This window comes from Acanthopagrus latus, chromosome 17 (genome assembly GCF_904848185.1).
Source record: "Acanthopagrus latus isolate v.2019 chromosome 17, fAcaLat1.1, whole genome shotgun sequence".
NCBI lineage: Eukaryota > Metazoa > Chordata > Actinopteri > Spariformes > Sparidae > Acanthopagrus > Acanthopagrus latus.
In genome coordinates, this window is record NC_051055.1 from 29,487,456 (window position 1) to 29,507,155 (window position 19,700).

Below are 19,700 nucleotides of genomic sequence, written 5' to 3' on the forward strand. Positions count from 1 at the left end.
TTTGCTGTTACAATCAGAATATATATATATATATATATATATACAAACACAGATGCATGTAGTCATTATGTTATTTTAAAGTACTTCCTCCTCTCTCCAGGTGATCAGTGGGACTTGTCTTCAGCTTCAGGCGGAACAGCTCTGACCTGTATGGTGATCAGACCTCAAGAGGAGAGACACCTGGTCCAACGAGGTCAGTGCAATGGAGGTGCAAAAATTAAAGGCAGAAAATGTGAGATTTGCCAGATGCTGTTCATTAATTCTCAAAGATCAGTAAATGATTCAGGAAAGGATAGTGGAGTCTCATTCACAGGTCATTGAATAATGACAGTCTGGGTTTGCAGAAGCCACTACAGTGTCACTCTTTTTCTGTTTGTCTTTAAAAAAAAAAACGTAGAAAGGCAAACAAATTTGCAAACAAGCGATATCCAAGTTACTTCAATGGGAAATATAAGAAGGAAGTAAAAGTAGTATTTTAAATGGGTTTTACTAAGTGCTATATTGTAGGCAACTGGCCTTGTGTCACTTCAACATGTTAAATGGGTTTTTGTTTACTTAGAGGAAATAAAAACAGTATGTCTGTTTAGAACGCCTGCATTTATTTGATCTCATTTATATCTAATATAAATTGTATAATTATATTTTATTTAACATGAGTAGCTACACTGTTCAGACAAAACATTAAAACAACTGACTAGTGAAGTGAGCATTGATCATCTTGTTATAATCAAATGTTCTGCTGGCAAACTATGAATTCTGTCATTTCTGTGGAGCCTCTTTGACAAACACGTCCCACCCAAACACCGTTCAGACCAACTACACCCCCTCATGGCAAAGAACCCAAGGTGCCAAACTGGTCTCCTCATTCTCCAGATCCCAATCCAGTTGAGCATCTGATGGATGCATCAGAACCAACTCCCATCCATGTTGGGGCTACCATAGCTACCATGGATCCCCATGGATGGTTCTTGGCTCAGACTGCATTCAGTAGAAGCTCAGTTGGATTGAGATCTGGGGAATCTGGAGGTCAGGTTGACACTCTGAGCTCTTTCCCACGTTCCTCATTGTATCATTCCTGAGCAGTTTTTGCAGCGTTGCAGGCGCGTTGTCCTGCTGGGGGGGCACTGCCATCAAGGAGTGCTGCTGCCATGAGGGGGTGTACTTGGTCTGCAGCTGTGTTTGGGTGACTGGTGTTTGTCAAAGAGACATCCACATGAATGCTAGGACTCATGGCTTCACGGCCGAACATGGCATTGGAACACAATGATCCATGTTATTTATTTCACCTGTCATTGGTTCTAATGTCATGGCTCTCAGTGTATACACATGTAAATGCTTTTTACACTCTGCTTTGATACACTTAAAACTTAAAATTAAAAATCTTCACAATGACACACAAAATAGCCATAAATACATACAAAAACTACACAAAACTTCACGAATTCATAAAAAAGATTCCATAAATATACACAAAACCTCCACAATGACACAAAAAACCTCCACAATGACACAAAAAACCTCCACACTGACACACAAAATATCCACAAGGAGAATCAAAATCTTCACAATGACACACAAAACCTCAACAAACTTCCACAAATTCACTAAAAACTTCCACAAATACACAAAAATCTCCACAATGACACACACAAACCCCCACAAAATATACACAAATACACAAAACCTTCAACAAACATATTCAGACCTCCACAAATGCCCCCAAAACTTCCACAAATCCCCACAAAATCTGCACAAAGATACGTGAAACTACCACTGCTCTTGTTTCTCATCTTGCAGGTGATGGATGGCTAAAAGGACGAATCACCGAGACGAACAAGACGAGTCAAACAATGGAGACGAGTCGCCACAGGAGCCTTAAAGGAAAGTGTGAGCAAAGGTGAGGTGTCTGCTCAGAGCTCAAAGAATACTGAACAAGACGCAAAGAGGCAGAAGTAACCGCTGACATAGCTTCTGTCCTCAGGCTGTGAGACTCCTGAACATCCTCAACAACACAGACTGCTTTGGTTTCTGTCTGTCTGTGATGAAGCTTTAAATTAGTCACACTTATTTTACGAGCCTGGTGATATCTAATGTTTTCTGTCAGATCAGCAGGAAGGGCTGTGCTGGTCAGTCTAGTGTCCATGGCTGGTAGACATTTTGTCCCTCTCTCTTTCACAGACACACCACAAGTGTGAACACAATGAAAATGGTAATAAAGTATTTAACTAACTGTACAATAAATATAGTCATTAATAAGTTATTTAGTAGTCTAAAATAAACAAAATTACACAGTTTTCATTATTTAAGGATTTTGACACAGGATTCCTCGAAAAGTAAACGGTAAAAGGACTTCATATTATTCATGCAAGTAGTCTAGGTTCAGCAGTATATGAATCTTGGACCACTTTTGTCTTCTTTTGTTTTTCTCACATCATCCTTTACATTTATGTTTTATATGCAAGAAAAGATCTTTCGAAATGTATAAAAATGTGTGCAAGGTATACATTAAAAACAATGTGCACTCGAGTACATTATTCTAGTAAATGTACTTAGTAACACTGAATAAATGGTATTTCTGACATTACTATGGACTTTCTTCGACTTTTGTTTTGGTATTTCCTGTACAAACGGAAGCATTTTATTTTGAAATTTAAAGTGACACTGGAAATAAACGGGGCAGGGGGAATTCTGAAGAGGTGGAAGAGGAGAGCTGTTTTTCTTATCTTTTTTAAACTTCTAACAGACAGAAAGAGCTCATGTCGGGATAAAAGGGTGAGTTTAGTTTGTACATACGTTCAGAAAGATCCAGGTTTTAATGTTAGCATGTCTGGGTGTAACATCGGGGTTTGCTAGCTCACGTGTTGTTGCTAAGTGACGTACAAATCTGTTTTGTGGACCATGGAGCCTTTTGTTTCCTGAAAGAAACTCATGTCATGTTCCTGGTTCTGTTTTGGTTCACTTTACGGTAAGAGTATAATGTGTTTACAATAATGTTCGTTTATTTTCTGCCTTGCTGTTAGTTCCGCCGCCAAAAAAACGAAATTTCCGCAGAGTGAGTGTTCTCTCGCAGCATAGACGATCTTCGGCTGCGTGCATGCACCAGTAGGAAGGCGCTCGCGAACAGAACAGGACGGGACTCTCCGGGCGGCGGTTGATCTGTGGAGGAGCAGCGGACCCGCCATGGACAGGACGGCCGTGGTGAAGGTCGGAGCGGCGGCCAGCGCCAGCGTCTGCGCCCTGTTCGGCGGCGTAGTTCTGGCCCAGTACATCGTCGCCAAGAAGAAGCGAGCCGGGAAGAAAACCAGGATCATAGAGATGGTGAGTGGAGGCGGACATACTGCGTCAAGATAACCAGAGGCAGATAAGACACGGGAAGTGGGGAGGTGTACCTTCAAAATAAAAGCGCAGACCAGTTGATTTAAGATAACACAATTTATTGACTTTTTTTTTTTTGTTTACAGCAACTAACTACAGTGTTATTAGTAATGAGTTACCATTGATTCTGGGACATTAAGCCTGTAAACTGTGGAGGGGTTTTGCATTAGAAATAGACTGATTCTTACATAGATTATTTGCTGCAGATGGATATAAGCCCCAAATATCTGCTATCCATCTACCTTTTTTTCTTCTGATTGTCAGTATCAGTATCAGTTCGGAAAACTCTACACCTGTCGACACCCCAGTTTTGCATGCCTGGTTTTCATTAAAAAAACGTTTCTATGTGACAATGGAAAATCATGATAGTTATAATACAAACTTTGAACATTGATATTGTCAAAGCATTTGTTTTACAGAAAAGTAATTCAATTTTTGTAGCTCTAATTTGAACTAACCCTAAACCTGACCTTTAAATAAATAAGTGAATTTTTGTTAGTTAATTAGTATCAACCAGAGAGAACCAGTAAGCCATTAACTACACAGTTATTACTGTTGAGTTTTAACAACTGCGACACACCCACAGGACATCGGAGCACGTGTGCGTCCTTATTATGAAAATCACTACCGGATGTGTGACACGGTGTCCTTCGGGTGTTGACAGCAGTGGAGCGGCGCGATGCTCTGCGCAGCCGCGAGTGTTCCCTAAAACAGCAGCTGTTTTTAGAGGTCACCAGCTCGCTGCTGTCCGACAGAAAGCAGCAGCCTTTCTGTTGGAGAGCTGGAAGCTTTGACAGCTGACCGTCTGTGTGCGTGATGCGTTCACTGTCATGGAAACAGCTTTGTTCTGCTGCTGCTGATGCTGGTGCTGTGGTGTGTTGTTGTGCAGCCAGTTTGCAGGTTATGCAAGATACAGAAGCACATTTTGTCCAGCTTTCTAACCTGTCCGACAGGAATCTGGTCCCTGTGCGACATTCCACACAACACTGCTGAAATAACAACAACAGGTTGTGTGTGATGTTAAGCTGGGCGATATATAGATATTATATAGCTATCGTGATACGAGACCGTATATCGTTTTAGTTATCGTTATATAGTGATACATCAGGAGGAGTGTCTCTCTTTGGTCTTACAGGAAACTGATTTGTTATAGAAGTGGTGCTTTTGAGGAAGTTTCAAATTATTGTGTATCACGATTTAAACTAAAAAAGTATCACAATGTTGTTTTCACACAATTTTCAGTCTTATTTCAAGTCCAGAACTGTGTCCTTGTCCTTGTCATTGATTGTATGACCCCGTGTCATTTGTTTACAACATAAACTTTATGGGTTTCGGTTTCTGTTTTAAGAACATTTCTGTTGGCATTTGGAAAATGTACATGTCAACATTTTTATCTGTAACGGCAGATGTATGTGGAAAAACCTGAATTCTTATCTGATTCTTTTTCCAAAATATCGATTGGCGTTTCTCAGGAGAGAAACCAGAAAATGTCCCTGTACTCAAAGTAGTTGGCTCTTAATTAATCGATTAATCGAACAATCATTGCATGTCCATATTTCATTCCTCATGAAATAATTGCTAATATGTGCTGCATTGATGTAACACTTTTAGCCTTTTGCAGACGTTACTAGGCGTTGCTGTATGTCTCTGCTGGAGTCTATATGATTCATGTCTGAGTCACTTGGTTCCACCTGTACAGCTGCATATCTGTACTCATTGTCTGCCCACACAACACCTCATTTACCTGAGAGGAATCCCCGTCAGAGTCAGCTGATCATTCACAGTTCACTGTTCATTACTTACAGTAGAAACAGCCGATCAGATCTTCTGACTGCAGAGAAACATTTACTGATTTATTGTTTGTATTTTCCTGTAAGGTAACGTCCTCTCGTTGTGTAATTGTTGGTGTGCTTTTATCTCTGATGTGTTGCGACAGTCTGAAGGGTGAAGCTGGGTCACACAGCTTCATGTCTGGTTTATGTATTAACAAACACACACTGATAGTGAAGTGTGTCGGAAGTTGGATTTTATCTACCTGGGCTTGCCGGCACGTTTTCATCATCGTTGATTTAGCAACTGAAACTTTCTAACGGCCAGTTTTTGAAATAAAAGTTGTGAAACCTGATGAGAAGAGATGAGACACGCAGCTGCTGATGTGCTCAACTCGATCAGACCATCAGCTGACTTTCATATATTAGCAACCGAGTTAGTAAAAGAAGAAGTCTGTGTCTTGTTCTGTCCTTGTTGATGTGATTTGGTTCCATAAACGGAGCCAAAAAAGTGAAAAAGAGAGGCTGATTTTCATTTCATGTAGTTTTGTTGCTGCCAGTAATTTGTGTTAACCTGTCAGTATAATGTAAGATGAAGCAGCATCTGAACTGGCAGCTGGTCTCCCTCTGTTTGTTCTGCTCTTCTGCACATCCAATCCTTTGGAGAAAGGATGAAACTACACGATGGGTTGTTGGGATGTAGAAGCTGCTGTGGCTTCAGGACAGAAACAGTGAGCTCGTTTCCTGTCACGATCTTCAGCATGGAAACTTGGGGCCATCTGCTTTTGATGATGTCCGACTCTACAGAAGCACAAACATCCGCTTTAAACCCCAGGAGTCTGGAGCGACACGGCCGCGACTCCATTATGCTTTGATTTTCTGCCCTGTGTCGAACTTGTATGTGGACATTCCTCTGCTGAGTGAGTTTTTTCACTCTCGCTTAAACTCCGTCTGAGTCATCTCAGAAATACTTTAATCACCGTTTAAAAACAAAACACATTCTTTGCTTCAGAGCCAAAAACCACGGTGGTTTTGTGAACCGCAGATGGGCAGCTTGACTCTGTAGTGCAGTGGTGTCAAACTGATCCAGTAAAGGGCCGCTGTGGCTGCAGGTTTTCATTCCAACCAAGCAAGAACACACCTGATCCAAATCAGGTGTGTTCTTACTTGGTTGGCTGATTGGTTGGCTGATCCAAATCAGATGTGTTCTTGCTTGGTTGGAATGAAAACCTGCAGCCACAGCGGCCCTTTACTGGATCAGTTTGACACATGTGCTGTAGTGGCTTCTGCTGGTTGTTTGTGTTTGTTAGCTTGCACACACAAGTCCAAACTCATCTTTACGTTAAGTGCATTTGACACTTTGACACTTTTGCCCGAAGCAACTGACATTTGTTCTGCTCGAGCATACATCAGGAGCGACCTGTGATGCAAGCAGCCGGTGTTTTGCTTGTGTTGGATGAGAGTTTCGTCCCTAAAGGAGGTGAAGAATGACTTGTTTTCTATCCAGAGCTGTAATCAGTGTGAGAACAGATAGTCTGTGTTGTGTTAGTAGTGTTAGTGGAAGATCAGTCTCCAGACTAAGTACGTTCAGGCACTATGATTAGACAGACTGTGGATAAACATGTGCGTCACGTCGGACATGTATGTTAGTCATAAACTTCCCTTTCTGTGTCAAGGTCAGATCAGTCACAGCAGCACCACTCTGACACGAGCTAACAGACTTTTGTTCATTATTTTAATTTTTTTTTAAATGCTCATTACAGTTTCCCAGAGCCTGAAACACTTTGAGTCACATCACTGATGATGCATCTCAGCACATTTTTTTAAATAAAATAAAATATATTTTCCAGTTTCCTAGAGACCAAACTGACGTCTTCACATTAATCCTTTAGTCCAACCAACAGTCTAAAACCCAGAGACTCTTCTTCATGTCCAAAGGCCTGAATGATGCTCCTGATGAAGTTCACTTGAGAGTAAACCCTCCACGCGCAGCCAAACACCTGCTGAGCTCAGTCAGACAGATACCTGATACATCTCACCTTGTCATTGATGCACTTACCAGATGACAGTTGGACCCTCAGGCACTCAAAACATTGGCTCTGGTCCAGGCGACGTGTGCAACAGCATTATCAGATGCTGCAGCAAAAATGAAAATGTAAGCCAATAACTGTTATTTTTACTTTAGAATTCAACAAAACTGATAAACTGACCTTTACCTTCGATGTCGAGCCTAAAGGTGCGGTTGATGTAAAGCTTTCTCGATGTGTTTATTGAAGGGAAAACTTTAAGTGTACTTCACTTTTTGACCTCTGGAGGGCAGAACAGAGCCAGATAGATTTAATAAGTTTCTGCTTTCCAGATATCAGCAGTCCTCTATGTATAATCTGTGACAAGAGCCAGAGACAATGAGACCAAAGCAACATTTAAATATTTGGGGATTCCTCTGTGCTGCTTCGATCTGTTTGATATCAGGAGCAGAATGAAAAACACTCGATTGTTGAGGGTGATAGAAACCGATTGTTTTGTAGATGATGGCCTGTTTGTCGATAACACAAGTGAAAACAGCTGAGCGTCCTGTACAGATGACAATGAGGCTGATAGTAGTATCATCACTTCTATATCTACAACACACAGCAGCTTCTACGATATGATCAGAAGGATGTCTGAACACACTCTGGGTTCATGTCGAGGGCTCCCAGCTGAGTCTCTCTCCTTCACTTACTGAAGCAGCGAGTCCCAACACAGAAATGACCTTCGTCACCCAGAACATTCGACTTGACAGTAGCTAAGCAATGAACATTAATTTGAGTATGAATTATCTGAACTCCAGTGGTCGTGCTGCTTTATCAGTGTAAAACAGATGGCAGTCACCATGACAACTAAAGCAGTGTGTGGGGCCACAGGAAACCGATGAAGGGCCTTGATGCAAAAACTAAACGACCGTTAACGCTGATAAAACACTGATGATATGTGATACCGAGAGTTGGAATTTTCTGATTTCAACCTAAATGTGAACATTTTCTGTTTTTTCCTCCTCTATGACAGAAACCAAGTATATCTGGCAAAACAAACAGGGGCTCTTGGAAACACTGACAGTGACAGTTCACAGACCAGACAACCGATCGATTAATTGTGGAAATAATCAACAATGGCAGCCCTCTTATGGACAACAAAGTACAAGTAGTTGCAGAACAGTCAGTGTGAGCACAGTTGTTTGTCAGAGGAGCATCTCATTAAAACAGGGACAGTTATCTGTGAACTGTGGGGGGAAACACTCAGCGAGAGTCTGCATTTAGTCCGTGACTTCTGACCCTGCAGGCCGAGGCTGCAGCTCGACCTTTGTGTAACCCGTCGGCCGGACTCGTGTGGATCAGGTGGGATTTCAGAGGAATGTTGGGAGAAGGCTGAACAGGCAGTTTGACAGCTGTCAGAGAAGTCTACTGATAACTGTGCTTTTATGAGTCAGGGATTAGCAGCAACATGTAGCGTTGTATTAAAATAAGAGTTTAAGTGACGCATTCAGAAGTGTGTTTGTCTCTGCGGTCACATTCTGAACTTCACTCCCACCAAACAAACCTAAATTCTCATTCTTTATTCCTTTAGTTTTTTATCTTTTCTTTGGTCTTTTTCCTCTGCGTGATGATTGAAGCACATTACATTTCATGCTGTTATCATCAGGGGCAGTAAATTAACCACCAAAATGCCGATGTGACACGTGACCCGTGCTGCCATTACGCAAAGTGGTAAACTTAATTGTGCATTTGTATTCATGTGACAGACACACGTCGCTTTTTTTCCCCCCACTCACATGCTGAGGTTAAAGGTGAAGCTCGTTAGCAGCGTGTGGCCTGTTTGAACTAACAGTAAGATATCGCTTTATGGTTTTATTGGGAAAAGAAAAAAGAGAAGTTTTTATAGCCATGGTGCTCTTTTGTCCGGAGGTTCTGGATTTTCTAGTTGCAAATGTCACAATTTTAACCGAACAAATCACATGAAATCCTGATATTGCTGACTAAACCCACGTTTGGATGTGCTGTTAATAATGCAGATTCTAGCTGCATTTTAACATGATGTGCAAATTTGGTCAAAGCCAAGAGAAGAGGACTGTAACTGACCTCGGGCTGCAACAGTACGAGATTATCGCAGAGCATTAACAAGTTCAGATAATATTCTAGTCATAGTAGTATTATCTTTTTATCAGTTACAATGACCCTTTGCTAAGTAGCTAGCTAGCTAACATTACATTTATTGTTGATTTATGCATGACATTACCACATTTCCCCCCTGTTGGATGGCATGCGATGCCCAAAATTTGGATGTGGGATCGAGCCTAAGAATTCCCCACAACTAAACAAAACCCTCCCTGGTCCCCGTCCTACGGCACATGATTGGTGGAGCCGCGTCTCTGAGCCCGTGGCGATATGTGCTGTTATTATGGCGAGGTGTAATCAGAGAGCGGCGACCTAGTTTTCAGGAGTTGTGGTATGTGAGGAGGGTGGAGGTCGACAGAGGAGACGATGGAGCTTTCTCATGTTCCAGCGTCCACCGACTTACATCAACCCAAACAGTTGAGGACAGCAGGGAGCTCAGCCTTCAGCAAAAACTGAGCCGGTGAAGTGTCAGAGAGCACAGATTTGTTTTTCTCCTTCTCCTTCTATAAACTGATTTTATAACGGCTTTTGGAACATCAACTGTAGGTTGATGCCCCGAACTGTTTTGCAACCTTGCGCACTTTTTCTAAATCTCATTACCAATATCAGTAATGGATGACAGTGTAATCAGTACACTGATGCTTCTGTCGCTTTGACCTGGTGTGAGTTCCACTAATACACCATTGGAGGAATCTGGGTTAATCGATGTGAGAAGGGTTATGTTATGTTTCTTCCTCGGGGCCACTCAGAGGCCTCAACACAAGAACCTGCCAGACCTGAATGCTGGTCTGTGTGTGTGTGTGTCTGTGTGTGTCTGCGTGTGTGTGTCTGTGTGTGTGTGTACATGTGTGATTTAAACAAGGTGACTGACGTGTTCAGACTGACCTAGAAATGTGAAGATGCTGCAGTTACCTCGCATGTTTCTTCTTGTAGATTATATTGAAGCAGCGGCGTAAAGAAACACTGTAGATTGCACGCTCGCACACACCCACGCGCGCGTGCATGTGTGTGTGTGAATGTGAGCCATGTCCATTAGCAGTTGCGCGTCACGTGTGACTGACCATTGTAAGACCAAAGTGCCTTATGCTCACACTGAACCTTGGCCTCTCGTGACCTTTTCATACGCCGTCCAGCTATTTACTGCATGTATGCGTTTGTGTGTGTGTGTGTGTGTGTGTGTGTGTGTGTGTGTGTTTGCTGGGGACAAGGGCTCGTGTTGTGTGTTAAAATGTGTGTGCTCAGCAGCGGTTGTAGTGAGTCCAATCTTCCTGATTGATTTTAAAGGTTCCCTTTACCAGATGTCATAGGTCACATGACAGGAACATAGGTAAATTACATGTACATTTATACTGCACTGTGTGTGTGTGTGTGTGTGTGTGTTTGATAGAGGGAGGGGTTACGTTGTCTAATCTATTTTGGGCCACGCCCCCTCCCTCCCTGGCTGTTGCTGTAGATATATAAGCCCTCTGCGTCCACACAATCTTTTCCTCACTCTTGTTTTAGCTGAGACAACAGACCCGAGGTAAGCTAAAGAAAGAGTGTGTGTGTGTGTGTGTGTGTGTGTGTGTGTAGAACTGGTTATACCACAGTCTTGGAGCCATTGTTGGTTCTTGGTGATGGTTAACTAAACATGTAGTGCTGCAGATTCTTGCTCTGAAAGGTGACAATAAATTCCTCCTGATGTGTTTTTCTGTGTTCTGGATGCTCTGACCTCTGAGCCTCAGTGTTTGCTGCTTGTCATCCACAAATTGATGATCTTGCCTTGCGTCTTTGTAATGTAGATTGTAATGTGGTGACTTGCTCTCACTTAAAACGATAACGACTGTTGAATTGTGCAAAGCAGAAAAAAAAGGTCAGGCTCTGTGACGTGATGCAGTATCACATTTATTGTGATCGCAGCGTAACATGTTTGCTCAAGGTAGAGCAGGTCTGAATTTAACTGCCTTCAGGGAAACACTCCCGCTAAAGACTCGACTGCCTTCTGAACCTGTACAGGCACAGCAGGTCGAGCCTTTGGCAACACATTCAAAACCTGTCATTTAAAAACAAATGTGAGGTTGTCAGACTGTTTCTCCTCTGAGTCTTTACTAAGCGGTTATAAAGTATAGTAAGTTCTTTCCACCAGCTTAGTTGAGTGTATTTGTGAGTTTGTGAGCGGCTCATTAGAAACCAGACTGGAAATAACAGTTTTATTTTAGTTTGTGTTCTGGGGGCAGTTGTCAGGTTTCTGAAGGATGAGGTGCTGTGAAACCTGAAGCTGATTATGTAAGACCTGTGGACCTTGAGCTGGGTGGGGTGTGTGTGTGTGTGTGTTTCAGTAATTTTTAAGAAACAAATTCTGGTTTCTTTGCTTGTCTTTGTAAACTGAATATCTTTAAGGTTTTGGATAAGGAAAATTAACTTGTGGACTTGAGTGCTGGAGGGCTTTGAGAATCACTGATGTGGATTATTCACTATTTCCTGGTAGTTTATAGACCAAACATCAGTAATCATTAGGTGCAGCTCTACATAACCATGTCACAAACGGCTTTATGTGCTCATTCCCTGCTCGACTCACATTGTTACTTAACAGGCTCAAAACACAAACGTGCTCTCATTCCTTCCAGAGCTGCGTGTCCGTCACACTGAGCCTGCAGGCGGCTGTCAGACAGACGCTGAGGCTGGTTGGTTGTTGCAAGTAGTCGACTGTCAAGACGTCGCCCGCCGCTGCTGTCTGTTGATAGTCAGCTGATCCAGCAACAACTCTCATGCTTCAGTGAAGCACGAGGAATCCACAGGAACAAATAACAACTTGTTAATAACAAACCGCCTTTCAGTCCTCGACAATAGATTCTGCTGACTGCTTCCATCAGACTTTGTTCCAAATCAAATTAACACACAGTAGCTCCGTGAAAAGCTACCGGTAATCAACAGTGAACAGAATAAACCGTCTCACCATCGTCTCTAATCATCTTTAGACTTGTATTTATTCCTATGAAACTTTCACACAGAACTTCTTGTTTGATCTGAAGCTGTGAAACCAGTTTTATCCACTGTGAAAACTAAACTTGATGAAGATGAAGTTAACCTCCTCTCTGCAGGGTTTGCCCGTGGCTGTTTACGTGGTCACTCAGCTCGTTATACAACACCCGCAGATTCCAAACATCAGCTGTTTCCTGACCCTTAAACCCCCTCCAGGAGAGAGAGAGTGTGTCTGGAACAGCGTGTTCAAACACACTGCAGCCAGTGTCGAAGAAAGATGTTGTTAACTCTAGTCCGACGTGTAGTCTTCATTACGCTCGACACACACCTTCACCTGCATTCTGAACATACTCCAGATTTTCGTCTTCCTCTTCATGCCAGAACAACCAAAGATAACCTGGAGGCCGGAGTGTTGTAGTCAGAACTGAAGTCTTTCTTACTGTCATGCTGATCCAGAGTCTCCAGTGCTGTCAGCCTGTCTACGTTAGAGGAAAGTTGAAAGATGAGTCTATAATAACCTCTCTCTGTGTCTCTCTCCCTGCAGATGCCTCAGTTTGAGAAGACGACGGTCCACATGAGGGACCCTGAGAGGGTGGAGCAGATCATCTGTGGCCTCATCAAAGGAGGAGCTTCCAAACTACAGGTAGAAACACCCCGTCAGTCAGTGTTTTGGTGAAACAGCGCCATCTGGTAGCACTGACACTCACAAGCCTTTAAACAGGACACTGAACATTTACACTCAGCCCAGTTGGTCCTTTGTGTCTTCCACCATCTGTTTGATAATCACGTGTCTGACTGATGTATTTATCTGGTTCTGTGTTCTTGGCTCTGTTGCAGGTCATCACAGACTTTGACATGACGTTAAGCAAGTTTGCAGTCAACGGCAAACGCTGTCCGTCGTGTCACCGTAAGTAGACCAAGAAAACAACATGAGACATTTCTTATAGTCAGTGTCTTTCTTCATTTAAACTCTCAGTGTCTGTATTTGGCTGTGGTTCTCTTGCCTGTTCTGAACATGAGTTATAATGTTGTCATTCTTCTTCTTTGTTCCAGATATTGTTGAAAACTGCAAGCTGGTGTCGGAGGACTGCAGGCAGAAGCTGCTGCAGCTGAAGAATAAATACTATCCCATCGAGATCGACCCTCAGCTCACCATGGAGGAGAAATATCCATTCATGGTGGAGTGGTGAGACACCTGAACACACACACACACACACACACACACACACACACACACACACAGCCATGTTTATGTTTCTGCACACAGCCAGCAGAATACACACACTTGTTTGTTGCTGGAGGGAATGAGATAAGCCTGATGTATCTAAAAATGTGTGTGTGTTTGCAGGTATTTCAAGTCTCACACACTTCTGGTGGAGCAGCGGATAGAGAAAGACAAACTGTCAGAGGTGGTGAGGGAGTCTGACGCTGCACTCAGGTACCTGTTCCTCCACACTCACCTGGACTCTGTAGGGTCACTGCAGATTACTGTTTGAGGAGGATTCAACTCTGTCTTTAATTCCTCAGGTGCCAAAAAAAACTGTAACTGTAAACTTTAAATATCAAGGTCTTTATTTGTTTTTTATATTTGACAATTTATTGCCTTTATTTGCTCTTTTATTGCACCATTTGCAAGTTAAACTCCCAGAACACGCTCTCATATGACCAGAAAATGACCTTTGAATTGTACATTTTCACAAACCATAACCAGAAGACAGTAGGGAAGCATTGTAACCTCCTTCCAAGTATCAGGAATGATGGTTAAATCTGTAGCTTGGTTCAGATCGAACAAGAAAGAAATGTGGGAACAATTTCTGTGTCTTACTTCTAAAATACTAAAATATGAAAATATGAAGGTGGATTATATAAAGTGCTGTTAGTCACCATCTTGTCTCTCTCCATGTCTGCTGGGTATCAGGGAAGGCTTTGAGCAGTTCTTCGACCGCCTGCAGCAGCACAATGTGCCTGTCTTCATCTTCTCCGCCGGCCTGGGCGACGTCCTGGAGGAAATCATCCGCCAAGCCGGAGTCTACCACCCCAACGTCAAGGTCGTCTCCAACTTCATGGACTTCGACGACAACGTGAGTCCTGCACAGCTTCTGTCCTTCTGCTTGTGTAACAGCTCAATCTAATGACTGCAGAAACACATTATGATATCGTGACTCTCCACGCTGGTCGGATCTGCTCCTCATCTCACAGGGCGTCCTGAAGGGCTTCAAAGGTGAGCTGATCCACGTGTACAACAAACACGACGGCGCCCTGCGGAACACGGAGTACTTCAAACAGCTGAAGGAGTACTGCAACATCATCCTGATGGGCGACTCACTGGGGGACCTCAGCATGGCCGACGGAGTGCCCAACGTAGAGAACATGCTCAAGATCGGCTTCCTCAACGACAAGGTGCAGCCATGACACATGAGCACACGTCCTAAACATCTGGACAATGTCCCAGAACACGGAGTGTGATAGACTTCGCAATCTTAGAAAATCAACAAGCCTGAAATGTCTTTGGGAAACCAAGTCTTGATTTTTTGGCACAATCTCTGGCTGCATTTCCATCAACAGCCTGTAGATGGCACAAGAAGCTCATTTTCAGATGTCTGGGAACAGTTAGAGGAGACACATGATTGTCCAACGTGGCAATTTGTGAGTTCAGAAGCAGACGGTTAACAGGGAGGAAGTGTGGCTCGTTGGTCTAGGGGTATGATTCTCGCTTAGGGTGCGAGAGGTCCCGGGTTCAAATCCCGGACGAGCCCACATTTTTTTTTTCCTGAAACAATCTCTTAAACATAAAGTGATTGTTACAGCAAATACAACTTGTTGATGTCTCAGGATGGAGAGGTAACTTTTGAAGTCCAATCTCCAAATTATGGAGGTCAGATCATATTATCACGCTTTACGTTTGCGGTCTCTGTTTTTGCATTTCCTTCTTTAGGATTAATGACATGAACTGTTGAGCTGCTCCTGACAGTTTTCCTCTGGTGTCTCTCTGCAGGTGGAGGAGCGACTTGACAAATATCTGGACTCTTATGACATCGTCCTGGTGAAGGACGAAACTCTGGAAGTGCCCAACGCCATCCTCCAGAAGGTTCTATAACTCCCACCTCCTCTCCTCCCATCAGCCCGTTCCAGCGTCGGGCCTCTCAGACTTTCTAACACCACCTTAAACCTTTTTGTCGCCGGTCCGGAGCGGTCACTATCTAACCCCTCCACCTGCTCTGGATCCCCCCCTGTAAAAACCTTTTTTTTAAAAGACGTTTTACATCTCCTGAATGAACTGTTTTTAAAGTCCACACGGCAGCAGCAGCCTGTCTCTGGTGTGTTTTTGTTCCTTTGAATAGTTTCTGATGTTGTTTTATGATAAAACGAATAACCAAAAGTGAGATTAAGAGGAAGCACCAGCTCTCACTCCATCTTTATCATTTGCATCTCATTGTTAACATTGTTATTCATAGAATTATTTTTGATATGGTGATATTTTTAAACCATAAAACAGGCGCCCACAGACGGAGATGGACACAGTGTTTTTGGTGGAGCTATCCCAGCATGCCTCAGTTTCTCTGGTCTTGTGACTTTTCTTGTTTAGAACATGAAACTGAGCCTTTGGTGTCACATGTCAAACAAGCTGCTTTAGAGCTTTTGCAGGTCATGGAAGTAATCAAGTTCATTAAGGACCTTTTTGAAAATGTAATTCCTCGTTAATATTAAAATTAGTTGCAATATAAAGACCACCGACACAGAACTAGTTGGGGGGAAGAATTAAAAGGATTCAGATTGTCAGTATGAAACTCAGGTGTTCAGAGGAAACGCACTTTAAATTCTGTGTACGGGAGAACGGGCCTGTACATGAACACGTGGCTGTAGTTTTTGATTTGTGGATGTCGGACACATGCTTGCACAGAAAAGCCATGTTTACATTTGCTTTTTTTTCCTTTTTTTTTTTAAAAACCCTGTTGTGCTCATTTGACTTCATATCAACTTTTAGAAGAAGAAGCAGCTCAAAGAAATTCAGACCTGGTATCAACTTTTGTCCTGAGCGATCCCATTACAAGTGGACACCTCCGACTCTGTTGTGTCAAGGTGTCATTTTTAACACAATGAGAGAAAAAATTTCTTGTATAACATTTGCCAAATCAACAAGAAGGCCCGAATATTTAAGAATTTATTGTTGAAACGTTTCTCAAAGTTTACAAAGTTTCTCCAAACGCAGCAATTCTCAAAATGAAGCAATCTTTTAATGGAGTCTGGGGACTTTTTCCAAAGGTGTCAGAGAAGTAGACAATATTGATTACTGTTAACTGCATTTGTAAAATTTGACATGTTTACCCTCGATAACCAACTTCTTTGACAATTTAAACGACATCCTTTCTGCCTGTTGTTGCCCTTCTACTTCTTCTTCTTCTTCTTCTTCTTCTTCTTCTTCTTCTTCTTCTTCTTCTGCTTCTGCTTCTGCTTCTTCAAGTGGCTGTCAGGATCTCTGTTGATACCAGGTCTGCATCTTCTCCCAAATGCCCTTAAAACGTTCTGAGCTTCTCTGCCTTGTTGACTGAACAATCAAGTGTTGTCCATGCCAGTGTTTGAGGTTAAAGAGATATAATATAATGATAATAAATAAGATTTTTTATCGTCATTATAGGGAATTACAATAGTATAATCCCCTTGAACCAAAGTAACAGGTGAAGTGTTGCAGAGTTATAATATATCTATAGTGTCGTCGACCGTTTCAGTGAACAGAAAGAAGCACACTGCTGCCTGTGGCTCAGTAAAACCCAGCATAGAAACTGACTCAAGTTCATCATCCTTTCACTCTCCCTCTCTTGTTAAAAATGAGCACTACCTCTAAAATATTCATCCTTGTTTGTTTCGGGAGGTCAAAGCTAATAAGTCACCGTCTCTGTTTGTTGCGACATGTCGTGTTGAATGTTCTCTTTGTGTTTTAAATGTGCTGCTATCACCTGCATGTTGCCTTTTCTTATTGTTATGTTTATGTCAAAAAGAAACTGGGAGACTAAAAAAAAAATATATATATATCAATAAAACGGGGAATAATGTCATACTGTATACGTGGCTGTTGTATGGAAATGTATCTCTTTAAATCTCAAAGTACAGACCGGTGTTGTATTTTTTATAAGCAGGCGGCTTTCTCTTTCCTTTAATGGTGTGATTTGAAAATGCAATAAAACGTCCTTTTGTGATCTTCGACTGGATCACAGACTGGACAGAAATCTGGACTAACAAAAGTATTACAAGTAAAAAGAGGAAGAAGGGCCTTAATACAGACTAATGAGGAACCAATAATCATGAGAATTGTATGTATAATGCTGAGTTTGATTAGTGTTGGACAAGCCAGCAGACAACACTGTGAAATTAAAGAACAATATTCATATTTTAAATTGTATTTCCCAAACTAGAAACTACAAAGTGAAGCTAAAAAACATCCAAAAAATATTTTAAGTTATTTTACCAGAATTCAGACATTAAACTGTCACATGATGATGTGTGCATGCATGAAGATGAAGATCTGTGATGTTAATCTGACTTCCTGTGTGTGGGGGCGGGGGAATTATAGATTATGAAAAAAATCCTCCAGTGTCTTTGGGAAGCTGTTGGAAATGACAGTTTCAGTTTTGGCGCATGATCTGGCTGCAGTACCGTGAAGGTCCAGCAGAGGGAGGCCAAGTAAGGAGAACCTCTCCAGAAGGCGTCCGGATCAGTGAGGAGCAGAGAGGAAACTGCTCTACGTGGCAGTCTGCAACTTCAGAAAAAGACGTTTCTAGTGTTTCTTGCGTGGCTCGTTGGTCTAGGGGTATGATTCTCGCTTAGGGTGCGAGAGGTCCCGGGTTCAAATCCCGGACGAGCCCAACTTTTTGACCAAGAGTTGGATCTGAACTTAATCTGTGTCCTCTGATAACCAAGTAGTCATCACAACATGTTTTACTGTTTAGTTGATCTGTCGGACAGAGAGTGTTAGGAGTCCCAGCTCTCTAATAATGTCGTCATTAATTATTAATTATCTTGGATAATCAAGATCACTTCTATTTTTTAATCATATTTTATTTTTAGGTCATTGAAATTACATCATGATACAAATCATAGGAAACATGATTTGTTCTCCTCAAAATAACTTTTCTTAATATAATAACACAATGAATATGTCCAACAGAGTCAGTTTTACCTAAAACAACAGCAACAAGTGTCTGATTCAATATATAGGTATAGGAAGACATTTTATCATTGACCTTGTTATTTTAGTGATTCTTCTATTTCTTCTCAATATTTTTTATGAAGAATTTGCAGTTTTTCAATAGCCTCTAGATCACATCACCCATTGACTTATAATCAATGTCTGCCAATACTAACTAAAAGATAAATACGTCTTTATGTTGGATTTTAGATTTAAAGGTGTGCTGTAATTGTAAAGTGTCATAACAATTTTGTGAAGCTGTTGAATAAAAATGCAGATTTTTCTTCAAAAATATTGATTAAAAACAGAAGAGGCCCTGTGATCTGATAAAAAAAAGGGGCCTGTCTCTTGAGGTGAATTTAAGGAAAGCACTGAAGAGACCAGAACTGAGAACAGCTGATGGTGTGTCTGCTGCTGCAGGGCTGATCTGACCTGAGTCTGCTGCAGTACAATAAATAACCTGTAGATGGCGTCCAGCCACCAGAAATCATCAGGCAGCGCTGTAAATATCAGAGAGCAGCAGAGAAGTTCAGACGACGTGGCATGGACTGTACAGTTCAGCCTGACAGCCACGGTCATGTGTGACATGTATGTGGCTCGTTGGTCTAGGGGTATGATTCTCGCTTAGGGTGCGAGAGGTCCCGGGTTCAAATCCCGGACGAGCCCTACGCTTTTCAGTATCAAAACAATTAATTATAAACTATATGATTAGAGCAGATTGTTCAACCAGGTGAGGTTTGCATGCAGAAATTAAATCCTGAATGCAAATTCCTGCATTGCTCGTTCAGATATTTGTATTCTGTATCATACTCAAGTCATTTATTATCATTCAATGTATCACTGAATGTTATATCAGATTATATGATAATATGCTTCATATACCTTCATGCTTTTCTTTTACCTATTGTGCATTTTATTTTATCTTAATTTACTATATTTATATTTGCTTAGACATAAGATTAGATAAGATTGCACTAAATTGCCCAATATTCTAAAAGCTCCTCTAAAGCACCAATTAAATGCTCGGACCGGGAAACAAATTTGAATTTCATGACAAATAGGATTTTGATCAAATGTCTGAATATCAATATTGTGATTATATTGTCGGACTATAGGTACGAATTATTTAGATTTTGAATAGATAATGAGCAGTAACGTGGATGTAATGACTTAAGTGTGCAAAGGCAATTATGGGAATAAGTAGAACAGTGTGGCAAGTTCAGAAAATGACATCACTTTACTGTAATACAGCCTTTAAAA

General features: G+C 41.8%; 1 protein-coding gene and 3 non-coding genes across 6 annotated transcripts; all 4 read left to right on the plus strand.

Moving 5' to 3' along the window:
* Positions 1-175: 175 nt before the first annotated feature.
* On the plus strand, positions 176-17,317 carry nt5c3a (5'-nucleotidase, cytosolic IIIA). Of its 3 annotated transcripts, XM_037074711.1 has the most exons (10): positions 176-193; positions 1,798-1,897; positions 3,021-3,318; positions 12,801-12,899; positions 13,094-13,163; positions 13,310-13,442; positions 13,605-13,694; positions 14,175-14,337; positions 14,456-14,656; positions 15,252-17,317. In XM_037074711.1, the coding sequence occupies exons 3-10, from the start codon at positions 3,181-3,183 to the stop codon at positions 15,351-15,353; spliced, it is 996 nt and encodes a 331-aa protein (XP_036930606.1). In that variant the 5' UTR covers positions 176-193; positions 1,798-1,897; positions 3,021-3,180; the 3' UTR covers positions 15,354-17,317. The 3 variants fall into 3 exon arrangements, with proteins under 3 accessions (XP_036930606.1, XP_036930605.1, XP_036930607.1); XM_037074710.1 differs by lacking the exons at positions 176-193; positions 1,798-1,897 and adding an exon at positions 2,617-2,772; XM_037074712.1 differs by lacking the exons at positions 176-193; positions 1,798-1,897; positions 3,021-3,318 and adding an exon at positions 10,787-10,817.
* On the plus strand, positions 14,941-15,012 carry trnap-agg. The gene has a single exon. It is a non-coding gene; the product is annotated as a tRNA-Pro (tRNA).
* Positions 17,318-18,045: 728 nt separating the features above from the next.
* trnap-agg lies at positions 18,046-18,117 on the plus strand. The gene has a single exon. It is a non-coding gene; the product is annotated as a tRNA-Pro (tRNA).
* Positions 18,118-19,034: 917 nt separating this feature from the next.
* Positions 19,035-19,106, plus strand: trnap-agg. The gene has a single exon. It is a non-coding gene; the product is annotated as a tRNA-Pro (tRNA).
* Positions 19,107-19,700: the final 594 nt, after the last annotated feature.